Source organism: Gopherus evgoodei, chromosome 11, assembly GCF_007399415.2.
Source record: "Gopherus evgoodei ecotype Sinaloan lineage chromosome 11, rGopEvg1_v1.p, whole genome shotgun sequence".
NCBI lineage: Eukaryota > Metazoa > Chordata > Testudines > Testudinidae > Gopherus > Gopherus evgoodei.
In genome coordinates, this window is record NC_044332.1 from 15,573,272 (window position 1) to 15,586,266 (window position 12,995).

Below are 12,995 nucleotides of genomic sequence, written 5' to 3' on the forward strand. Positions count from 1 at the left end.
AAATGCAAATGAGAAGGTAATATCCTACTTAACTGCCCTGAGATAATATTTTAAATCACATATCCACTTGGTTGTGAAGGTTGGTCTATTGTAATTGGTTTCATCTCTGATATTTTGTTTCTTTCCCTCTAAACATTTCTTTGGTAATGGGAAGTCAAAAAACACTTTGTTAAAGCTTAAGATTTGTTCAAATTTCAAAGAGAATGCCCTTATTTGGAGATTGGGAGGGAACTACACCATTTATAAACCTATACTTGGTTTTAGGGTTTTAACTCAACAAGAGTTTCTAGTTTTGATGTTTTTTGAGCTTCCAAACAAATTGATAAGATGAGTTTCAAACCTACATCATGTTTTCCTTCTGGAACACAATTATCTTTCCTTCAAAAATCTAGGCAATAGTATTATTTCAAATACATCCTGTGACATTCTTATGCACATACATGTACATATAAATACACCTAGACATTTAGCACAGTTAAGGTCATATTAAGAGGACACAAATGAACACAACAAGTGGATCACACCAAAAGTTCTCAGTACAATGATCCCCCCTTTCTAAAAGGCGGGGCTGGGGGGATGTATGGCAAGTTCTAGCGAGGCACATATTAAAAGATGACAGATAAACATATTAAATTATAACAAACTTTGTTGGCAACAGAGCAAAGTAATCTCATATAGCAGGATATAGTGCTTTTTAAAAAGGGAGACTTGTCTAATGTTGTACAATAGGATTAAACAGAGCCTTGTCTTTTAATTACTATTTGTTGAACATGATCAGTGTGAACAGACTTTTCTATCTTTAATCCTTTTGACAACTGCAAATTGGTTTAAAACTTTGAGGCAACACAACAGAACCAAACACTGACAGACATTTGTAAGGGCCAGACGTTTGACATGCACTTAAGGCCTCTAACACTAATTAAGCTGCATAATTTTCCTTCTCAGCAGAAATATACCAGTCACTTTATAGAGATACTGGAAAAATGCACAAACTCTGCTAAATTACATGTTTATGCACCTTATTAGTACAATATTAAGTGCAACCAATATGAAAGTAAAATTTATAAGTATACAGACTGATCAGCCTGTCTTAATAACTACCTAATGAAATTATAGCCCTTTCCTGGGCCACCTGAATAATGTAATCTTCATTTATACACTGCACTTGTTTGGTTGGAGGGTGGACTTCAAAAAGAGGCATTTTTAGTCCTTGCTATGGCTTCCTAAGATGGATTCAGCTTGTAACAGTGGGCAACCTTCATGGAAACATTTATCACAAATATTGAATTTATTGTAGTAAATCACAGTTATTTTTCTATAATTAAATTAGAATATGGAAGGCATCTCTCTCACATTAATGTAAATGCTTCCTTTTAAAGTATATTATTAGTGAAAAAGTGACTACAAAATTCAACATGGGGTTTCATGTTAATTTCCTCTCAGTCATTTCTATATCAAATTTACTTCGTTTATGAGTAAAATATTGCCCCCTCCAACTGCCAGTTAACCCAAACTGGGGTCTGAAAGCGAAGCGGTGTTCTTTCGGATTTGTGAGTCATCATTAATAATAGCAATTCCACATGCAGGATGTAATTAATTCTTTTGATGATGCCAACACTAGGAAAGAATCCAGTGCAGGGTCTGTAATGCTGAGAGATGTAAGTAGTAGTCAGATATATTTAAGTCAGTGATATAAGCAGCTATCATTCAGAATACCCATGATCTGTGCTGAGCAAGGTGCCATTTTTACATAAAGTGGTTTGTGGTCAAAGAAGTGTCTAAGATTGCCCACTGTACAGCAAGGGCTTAATCTTGCAAGGTGACTAGCGCTTGCTATGAGGTGCAAAGTGCCTTTAACTCTCAGTGAAGGCAACAGTAGTAGAGAGTGCTCAGCACCTCTGGACTGGGGCCTAAATAGACAAGCTTGAGAAAAGAATACATTTTGTTGTTGCTAAGGTGTCCGTTTTACGTGTGTGTGAGAGAGAGAGAGAGAGAGAGCGCGAATAATATATAAGACCCATTTCTGTACTCTGATGTACACACACAAGGCTCCTATTGACTCATCTGTATATGTAGAGGATACATGATGGTGAGGTATAAAGGTTTGATTGGTTGAAATTACCGAAGCCACCAGTCAGTACTGGAGTTGATCCTAAATTAATGCCAATAAAACTTGTAATACTGCACCAGACCAGCATATAGGCTGTGTATGCCAGTGTTTTACAGAAAAATGATTTTAGAAAAAAATCGTTATTTAAAAAAATATAGTGGTGTTCTTGGGTGTTGTTGCTTGGTGTGGGTTTTGTTTTGTTTTTGGTCATATCATTTTAACTTTACAATCATGTTGTCTTAATACCATGAGTCCAAATTGAAAGGTCAAAAATATCATAACTAATACATTTTAGAAAGCTTTTAAAGTAATCAAAAATAACTTTTCTATGCAAAATAATGCCACAATTATAAGGTCTAATATCTCATTCTACCAAGATTAGTTGAAAATGTCTTATGTGAACACACAAACACACGTAAATATGGACGTTGCTTGCAACTTCACAGTATGCCTCACAGCTATTCTGCAGCTTTCCCATACGTCAATGACTGAAGTCCTGTTTCAATTTAATCCCATGATCCTGAAGCACAGAACATAACTCACCCATGACTTCAGTCAGTTCCCAAAGGGGACATGATATACATATAAATATTATGCATTTATATCTACACATGCAGAGTCATAACTAGTGCATATTCATATACCCACATAGAATGGTGCCTTTTTAAATACAATCTCAGTGTGCAGAAAATATATTCTTTCATCAGGTCTATTCTCTGCAGTTTCCATTCCTAGTTTACAGGAATGTGAAAATATGGATTATATACGTTACTTAAAATATACATTTTCAAGTGCATACAGAGTAGATATTTGCATCAATTAAGTTGTTGCCCTGTACTAGAAAGTCCACACATTCTAGCTGTGTTTTTTACATAAATTGCTTAATATATTTAAGCAGGACAGATAGTACCATTTATGTCATCTACAGACCACTCCCCTTGAGCACAGCATGTGCATTCTTTTCTGTAGTATGTAGTGTATTCAGTTTTACACAGAGTGACTATTTTTCTATCACTAGGGTACTATCTTACAGAGTGCAATGAAACCAGCAGACAAAAGTAAACACTGCTAAAGTCTGCAGTGCCAAAAAATATCTTTCTAATCATTCAATGGTATGTGCCATTGCTATGAGGATTAGAAAACACAATCACAGGCCTGTTTATTTAAAACAATCTTTAGTTCGATATTCATTGTCAGCATTTTGACTGTCAATATTCAGTCATGCGAGTCTTGGATTCAGATACTACATAACCCTTCTGAAATTACAAAAATAAACTTTCAGGGGGAGCAGTGTTAAAGTGGCTAACCTCGAAAAGGTTGGGTTTTTTCAGTCTACTATGTTAAACTAATGCATTTTACTGGAGCAGCTACAGACTGCGGTAGATTCCTGGCAGATCAAGATTTTGGGAAACAGATATGTAGCTGCAGAATTTTTTAGAATTCTCTTCTTGTCTTTGCAGTCTGCCCTGAACCAAATTAGATTTGCCAAAAAGGCTTAGCTTGTTTTCTAAAACATATTTGGCAATCTATAGCAAATAGGTTGTTAGATATCTTCCCTTGCTGGCTATAAAGTGCTCTTTCTGATTAGTTCATCAGTAGTTATCAAGAAACTCTATAGAGAAGATACAGTTTCTCCACCAAGACTCTACATTCTCTCTCCTCCCATGCTAATGCAGTTCCCTGACATTTAAACATGGGACTCATCTAAATCAACATCAGTCTCACCAAGCTCAACATGCGTGAAGCTGAAGTGGCTGGTAAGGAGGGGATTCTCCATCCCATTGTCCTCGCTGATGTGAAGGACAGTGTCTCCATGTTGCAGTAAGCTGGTTGTCTCAAGCCCTGCAAAGTCCTCCGTATCAGAGAGCTGTGTGGGTGGGGTACTATGTGCTTGTGCTGGCCGAGGCTCCAAATCCTCCTCTGTTTCTTTTTCCTTCTCAGTGGGAAGCACCTCACTCTGAAATCAAGGAGAGTTTGCGGTCAGGCTCCAACTCATGGGAAGAGAAGGGGGTAGGGGGGAGAATAAAAACCAACGTGTGCAAAATATATTCAGATCTGTTAACTAATAAAGACTAAACCATAACTGCCCCTTGGTTTATTTGAAATGTTTAAATGGGTACAAAACCCTAAAATTTTATGCAAAAACAGTTAATTTTTTTTCTAGCTGGTGAATTTGTAGTAGAAACTACAAAGATAACATTGCTTAAAAGGACACTGCAATTTGAAATTCTTTTCATAACTTTTCCAAAATGGATTTTTCTATCTCTTCTGCTCATAGCCAAGGATGTGTCCCACTGGTGAACCAGATAAAAAGACATCAGAAAAGAGACCTGTGTCTTATTGGGCTGGCTCCAAATTCTGGGTTTAACACCTACTTTTTCCAGCAGTCAGTGCACAACAAGGAGCTTCTTTCTAAAGGTACTCTACTGCAATTAGATATATGATTTTCTCTAGCTAGTGTGAGTACCAATAGCAGTGAAAGTGTAGTGGCATGAGTCTCAGCTTGCACTGTACAACCCTGGGTACTTACTTAGGTGGCTAGTCTGTGCTGAAGCCCATGTGCCATGACTCCACTGCTACTGGCACTCATGCTAGCTAGATTAACATTAACTCAGATACGTCTACACATGCTGCAATCACACACCCTGATTACAGTGTTGACATACTCAAAAGTCTGGTACCTTTGCTACTGCAGCCATGTGTTTTTGGTAGGAATCCTTCCATACTGATGCATCAGTCTACCCTACCCCAACCCCCACCACAGATCATTCCTCAGAATCCAAAGTAACAGAGGAGAGAGCTGAATTAAAATTTTCACTGATGTAGAAAGATGTGAAAGAAAAGATCTATACAGACTGGAGGAGGAAGACACAGGATCAGTCAAGGTAAGGACATGCAGTAGTGAAGTGCTAACAGAAGTGCAAGGAAAGAGAATCAACACAAAAATCTGGAAGCTAGCAATTTAAACAAGAAGTGGCACTTTACCTCACTGTAAAGAAAACAGACTCTGCAGTCTTCACACACCAACCACTTCGTTTGACGGCCACAAGTGAGATTGTTAGCCATTTTCACTATTTTTTCAGCAGCTTAAATCACTAAGTAGAGAGGCACTGCATATGCATGTACTCACTAGAGACTGGAGCAGCTAACCTACTTTCTGACTTGTCAGATGAGTTACCTGGCTGGTGGTTTGGCTATGGAGATCAGCGACAACAGTGGCAGGTGAGGAGGTCAGCACAGGTTTAGTCACAGCTTCCGGCTTGCTGACTTCTGCAGGGCTGCTCCTGCTGCAGCTAGGTTGCTGGGCTGGGACCGGTGTGGCATCTGTTGCTAAAGATGTTGTTGCCTCTGGCTGAGTTTCCGTGAAAGTCACTGATCGCTTTTGATCCACTGCAGCACCAGAACGTGGGGAAAGATAAATACAAAATTACTCCAATTTAGAAAAAAATATCAGAATATAACAAATGCTTTTATGTTTATATGGTGTCTTTCAGCCCAAAGTGATTTACATATATTCATAACTGCCATGTGAGTTAGCTATTATGATCCTCATTTAGATGAGGAAACTGTGGCACAAATGGTTAAGTGACTTGCCAAAGGCTGGATAGGAAGTCTGTACTAGACCTGAGAACATAATCCAGGGCTTTTGACTCCTATTTCTGAGCCTTACCCTAGGCAGCCACCAAGCAGGAGTAAAGAGCAGGCAAAATATAGTTACCTACACTGAAATGTATCCATTAAAGTTAATATCCTTGCTCTTGTTTTTAATTATGGCCAAAGATTTAGCTTGTAGCACATCTCCTGCAGCACTGCTCCTCTTCGGACCATCCTCATTCACTAACTCAAGGAAAAGTGCTGCCTGCTAGATCAGTAACCAACGTGCTCCGCACAGGCTTCCCCTGAAAACCACATGGATGCTTCAGGAGGTGCAGAATTCAACAACTGTATGCCCTAATTAGCAATGTTAGGCACAAAAAGAACATAGCACCAGTATGCCAAAGACTGAATTGGCTCCCCTATTTGCTTCTACATTCAGTCTTTAAAGCCCTGTATAGTTTAGGTCCTCACTGTTGGAGAAACTTTCTCTTTCTATGTTCTGCTAGGACACCAGATGTTGGCAGAGGCATTCTCACTAGCAATCTCTAGAGTTGCACATCTCAGTGCTGTTGACAGGGCATTCTCAGTGGAAGACACCTGACTCTTTAATCCTCTATCTATGGGTGGGAAGATAATTCAATGTCTATGTCCATTCAGATGTAGGCCTTTGGAGAAACTGCCAATTTTGTGAAAGTATTTTTTTCTGATGTGGTGTCTCTCCTCCAGAAATTAGACTGAAACAACTAAAATTCACATCACATGGACTACTGAAAAGCAACTGGCTGATAATTGCCAATTGCTACCTACTGGGGCTAGACATGAACTGATAAAAGGCTATGCATCCCATTACCAATCCCCCCAAACTACCCAGAACTTCTCTTGAGAACAGTTTACAGAAAGCATACCTATGTACAATTCACACAGTAACCTGTCTTAGAAGGAAAAACAAAACGTAGTAGCTCGTACTTTAAAATATTAGATGCTAGCTGTGGAAAAGCAGAAGTTGCCTCACCACTTGGTTTTGGTTTTGGCTGTATACTTCGATGAGTAGTTGAAAGTCGAGCCCCGTGACAGCTACGAGGTTCAGTTTGGGTCTTCTGACGTGAGAGAAGAGGTCTTCGTAGCTAAGGCACACAAAGCAGAGTAAAGTTAGACCAAGGAGACACCAATGTACAACTGAAACATTCACCTTTATGTGACTAAGTCATATCATTTATGCCATTCTATGTATAGCCACCAATTTTTCTTTTTGGCATCTTTAATTTAGACATCAGTGTAGTATAAAAGCAGGTGATGAAATAATGCATTTGATACAATTCAATTTTAATGCAGTGACCTTTGCTCAAATAATATAGCTATTTGGGAAAGGATTTGGGGATTTGAAATGAAGCATAACTTCTGGCTTGGTGGTTTGGCAGACCTGAATGGTTCAGCTTGCCCAAGCACTTCCTGCTAATTCAGAGGATTGTGATGCTGTAATACATTCTGGGCAAGGGGAACAGAAGATAGAAGATCTCAGCAGTAAATGGACTGCAACAAATTGGAACTGTCATGTTCACTTCTTCCTGTGATCTTACCTGCCGGAGGCCTCTCTTCCTTCCTAATGGTTGCTGAAGAAGATGATTCTGTTGTCCAGGTTCACTCTGCACGCTCGCTACCCTGTTAAGTGTTGACACTATTAGCACAACCATAAAAGTACAGTGGCTGATTAGAATAATCCCTGGCAATCATGACTAAAAAACACTAATGGCACAGTCACTTCAAAGACAGAAGCATCATCTTTGAAGGATGGGTGACAGGATCTGTTGGGTTGCAGCTTCCACAGTTTGGGAAGGGAATGGGAGTAGGAATCATGGCATTCAGAATTAGGCCACGCACAGGTAGCACAGAGCTGTAAAAACTGAGATTTTCAGTTTTCAGTCATTGATTGATGCATCCCATTCTGCAATACCCACCTCTCTGCGTCCTTTGTCACATTGGCCTCCACAGACGAAAGGCAAGAACGCCATTTTATTATCTCCGTTTGTTTTTTGGTGAGGGTAATTACACAGGCCTATTTCTCCCAATTGTATTCCAAAGCCTCACCTCAGTTTTGTCTTTTGGTTTCAATGTCATTTAAATAAACAAAAATGAAAAACGAACACAACTGACAAAGGTTCCATTCACATAAAGGGTGCATGACTTATGCAAACAGGGTGCATTTGGGATGTTTGCAGCCTCAAGTCTCTTTGTGGCTAATGAGCAAAATAAATGCAATTAAATATAAAAACAAATCTACAGTATTCTTTTAGGACTTAATAGGTTGTCAACGAAATCTGAATAACTAAAAGTTAAAAGTAAAGGCACTGTAACAATAAAAGAAACTGCTAAATGCTGTAAAGTAGTCTGTTACTGTTCAACTAATTCCTCTGTTAACCTGATATATGTAGCAGATTGTTCTTCCCCTCAGTCCCTTTCACAATACTGTATTATTCCTCCCAGCTCAAGCACAAGTTGGGTTACTTATTAGCAGGCAATGATCACAAATGTTTTAGTTGAGTGAGCTGCATCTGAGACAGGTATGGTTGCCATGGTAAGTAACACTTAGATGAACTTCTTTCCAAAGGGACAGCTGCCTACTTGGGACAAATCCGAACCATTAAGGCATGCATCCCAATTAAGCAGCTTCTAAGATTATTTAGTATGCACTGCTAAATATTCAGTAGTGCAGTACGTTCTGGCATTGGCATGTCTTAATCTAAGAAAAAGAACATTCTCTTTCTTCTCAGTTTTCTGAGCCTTTCTTGGATCTTTCTTGGAAAGAGGTCAGAGCCTCTAGGGAGGTGTGATTTGACACAGAGCCTTACCAGGACTGGAGGAGAAAAAGACAAAGCTAATACTTCTGTGGGTTTATTACAACAGCATGGCCAGGAGACTGGTTTAGCTCAACACCAGAAAATAATGTATATTTGGGTCCTTTCTCTCTTGAACAACCCTTTCAAAAGAGATCACCATCCCCTAGAGCAAATACTCAGCACAGTGCAATCTCATTTACAATTAAACATTCTAAATGTCAAGAGGAGACTGTGCCCCTATGAACTGCGTGATCCCACAAGCTACTTCTAGCTGTCAGCATTACATTCTTGACCCAGACAATGGCCCTACAGCACATACAACTGCTTAGACTGCAGTAGACTCCAAAAGTGATACATCCTCAAGGGTATCAAGGCAAACAGGCTGAATTTACATTTTTCCTCACATAAGAAATCCAGACAGCATGACATTATATGTACACATTCTGTTAATTTTCTGTTTCTAGAATTACTTCGGTACTTGGGAAATATTTAGAGACACAGAGATAGATATTAACATGTAAATACTTTCTTTAAATAGAATACTGAACCTCAATTTGTTTCAGAATATATATTTAAAATGGTGCAATAAAAAGTTTCGATTCAACTCAGTGGCTAAATATCACTGAGTTATGGTAAGATTGTTGTTATAGTTTCTGAGGAAAGATGATGATGTTTAGTTCTATGAATGGGGAGACCGACCTCTGTCAGAAAGACTAAAATTATGTTCAATGTAATTAATCAATTACAGCAATGGAACAAGCATGTCAAAAAGCAAACATAAAGAAAACACCTTCAAACACTTATTAGGTAAACATAATTCATTATACTTGTGAGTGTGATGTTACCATACTGCATGTATGTTAGACATGAGGAAAAAATGATTTCCATGGACTAATCTGTGCATTAAAGACAAACAAAGAGATGAGTGACAGAAAGGTTGGATTCATTTGCTTTTCCTCTCTGTTGGCCTGGGGTTAAGCCTCACTTATATCAGATATGAAATGAGTTTAGTGAACGGCAGATTGGAGGTAAAAGATGGGGAAGTATGAACAATGGAATTTGGCAGAAAAACCTGCACAGGGCCCTGCCCCATCCTTTTTACTGTCCTATATACTCAGATTCACCCCACATTTTGAGAGAGAGAGAGAAAGAGTGTAAGTGTAAGATGAGTGACTGAATTTCCTGAAATAGTTATGATTCCATTATGGTTGTTTTTTCCTTCTCCAGAATAGCAACAACAACCTGGTTTCAGTGAAAATTAGTTCCAAAGGGTCTGTTGACTCTGGAAGTACCCTCCCCTTCTTTTCTGCCTCTCATTGTCTAGTAAACAGGACCAAGTGTGCACTGTTATTTTGTTCTTGGTTTGGAGCAATCATTATACTTGGGAGGTCAGTTTGTGGAGATGCTGCTGAACTGCTTTGAATCAAATCCAATGCCATTTTCACATGGCATAGTTTATTCTACTTCTCCTGGCATATACTAGAGGATTTTTGTTGGAGCACATAAACCTGATCTGTTGGAGCAGAACACACTTGTAAACTTGCCTGTCCATCAAGAGTGCTCCTCTGTCACCTACTGGATACCTATGACAAGGGGCCATGTCCCCGTAATCATGTTACATGGTTAGCACAGAGACAGACAAACAAACAAGCTGTTAATGAAAAATGATTGCCAACCATACAACAAATGTTAGGCCAGTGTAAAATTTCATACCACACAGGACATACTGGAGTAAGCATTGCCAGGTTGGCATTTATGATAAGTTATTTTAATGAATAACAAGAAATAATGCAACAAATAAAAGTGGGGGGGAGGGAGAACAAAAACCAGAAAAAGCAAGCAAATAGTTGTTAAACTGTACTAAATGGACTTTAGTGGCTGCCAGGCCTTCAGATAACATCCAGGTAGAATGCACCTGCTGAACTTCTCAAGACACCAGGCCTGGGATTTCAACAGATTGTCAAATTTCCTCCACGCTTGCCCTGTTGATATTATTTGCTCTACTTTTCCTTACAGATCATGATTAATTTAAAACAAGCATAATTAGAAATGTTGAAATGGAATTTTTTTGTGGATCAGCTTTCAATTATAGGAAGTTCTCATTCTCTTTTCCCTTGTGCTTTGGGAAAATCTTCCATCTTTTTTCAAGTTATAACTGCAACAAATCATGATGCTAAATAAAATTCCCTCTCCACCCTTTCTGCATAATCTCGGGAACCTGAATGTTACCTATCTAACTAACTGGTACAAGCACAAAAGAAAAAAGACTTTATTGTTGTCTTTATTATTGTTCTTTTCATTTATTTGAAATTCCTGGTTTCCATAATTTTCTATTCTTTGTTTGTTTCACTCCATCAATTGTGACTAAATATCAGCTTCTGAATTCAGTAAGCTACCCTAAGCAGTTTTTATGCCTGTGCTCTAGTGAAGATCAGCGCTAGCTAAAGAAAAATCTTGGCCTGTTTTATTTAAACTAGTGTTCCTGAATTGAAGAATGTATTTATCCTCTGCTACAACAATGATCTCAATAAGCTGCTATACTATCTCTCTGTTCTATTGCTTCTCTCCTTTACAGAAGGAATGCAATTTGCACATTTAAGAACACACAATACAGCTAAAATGTTGCTTTTTTTCATCTTTACAGAACTATAATTGTAGCCTTTTCACAGAGATCAAGTTAATTATCTTGAGTTTTTTTTAAGGTTCTGCGGAATAAAAGTGTCACTTTTTTAAAACAAAGAAGTCTATGACTGTGTTTTCCAAAAATAAGAAACCCCAATCAGAAATAGTCTCGCTGTAGAAATCTATCTCACCAAACATGCCAACTGATCTTCTCCTTTATGGAAACTCTGTAACACAGCGCAGTACAGGAGATACAAAGTCCTGTTCTGGGCAAAGTTTGATGCACTAGTAGCTAACGGAACTCACTGTGCATATGTTTAGACTTCAGAGATCAATATGAATTATTTTGACATTGATCTTGTCAGCTGGCTCAGCTGTCATAAAACTCCTGGACTTGTCACCAAGAGTTGCTGTGTAGCCTGACCCCCATTTATCAGAGTCAAGACATTTCCCAACCAACATTAGGATGTGACTCAATCTGCAGGTCATCTGCCAAAGGTAATCAGGTTTTCACATTAATAAAATGAATGCATTTAACTTCCCCTATAGAGAAATTTTTGTTTGTTTTTTTTCTAGGCTTCTGAACTATTGCTCAGTTGCCTCTCAAGAAGACTGGGTTCTTCATGATCTTTTTTGCACAGAATAATACATTTTGCTATACAGTAACATCCCTGCCACGGCCAAAGGACAATGTCTTTTCTTTACAACACCTTCCACATTACCACCAATCAGAGACTGATCAAGGCAGGGCACACAAACACAAGTGACACCATGAATCATGGGGTTGATCTAAATGACACATCCAACAACAGACTTCATTTCCCATTTTTCAATATTAAAATAAAACTGGAGAAATCTCAAACAAAACAAAATTAACTCACAAGAATACCTCTAAACACATCCTCATCTTTAAGCAAGAGTAATAAAACAACAGAGAGAGATGTGGTATACTTAAGGGAGCAGCCTGTATTCTCCCAGAATGTGGAAATGCTCTCCCAGAATGAAATAAGGAGTTTGTGATGAGTGAGAGCTTTCCCACCTCATGAGGATCAGTTGAGAGGTATTAGTACACCAGGAAGAATGATTAACATGGCTGAGCTGACTGTTAAAGGTGCAGTCCTCCTTTTAAAAATCTTACAACCAACGTATATTAAAGGCAGAGTAATAACACTGTTTGTTAAGCTCTCCTGTTCACAAGAAACGCTAGTTGCAAAGCTTGGACTGTCAGGGCAATTTTAAATAAGGATGAACAGCATTTGCCTGAAAACTCTAAGGCTAGTGTTTGTAGAATGCTAACACTTTGTAATAAGTGGGGATTCCCATAAAGGCATTCAGAGGGACCTGTATTTAACACAGCTTATCAGGATCTGTATTATTAATGAATACTGAAGAAAATAATAATGATTAAAGTGTTTCTTGACGGTGATATTGTGAGATTAATATAAGGACAGATTTTTTTTTAAAAAGGAGGTCCCCAAACTGGTGCTCATAAAAGGTTACATTTAATGCGATGGTGATAATAACGCTTCTTTCTTAGCTCTTCAGAGCAATAGCTAGCAATGGAAAAATCCACAACAGGCAGATAAATATTTTGGCTTGGCAAGATTTTTCTTTTTTTAATTCCCGCAGTTGTTAGGAATTAAAAACTGTTGGCAATCAACGCTGAAAACTGAAGTCGGGTTACTACACCTTTGACTTGCAGGCCTGAGTATCGATGAACAACAAGAGACAGACATGGAAAGAGAGACAAAGGGTGAGGAAGAGAGACAGAGGATATAGGGAACTGATTATTTCCCAGCACAGACACTGACAGACAGGTAGTGTTGACACTG

General features: G+C 38.5%; 1 protein-coding gene across 6 annotated transcripts in view; it reads right to left on the reverse strand.

Annotated features, from left to right (window-relative positions):
* Positions 1 to 9: 9 nt before the first annotated feature.
* Positions 10 to 12,995, reverse strand: part of UNC80 (unc-80 homolog, NALCN channel complex subunit) — a 197,667-nt gene continuing 184,681 nt past the window's right edge. For all 6 annotated transcript variants that reach the window (XM_030580475.1, XM_030580473.1, XM_030580471.1 and 3 more), the window contains 4 exons: positions 7,285 to 7,366; positions 6,720 to 6,831; positions 5,289 to 5,500; positions 10 to 4,067 (listed from right to left, as the gene is read on the reverse strand). In XM_030580475.1, coding sequence (XP_030436335.1) covers positions 3,798 to 4,067; positions 5,289 to 5,500; positions 6,720 to 6,831; positions 7,285 to 7,366 — 676 coding nt within the window. In that variant the 3' untranslated portion in view covers positions 10 to 3,797. The remainder of the gene's footprint in view (positions 4,068 to 5,288; positions 5,501 to 6,719; positions 6,832 to 7,284; positions 7,367 to 12,995) is intronic.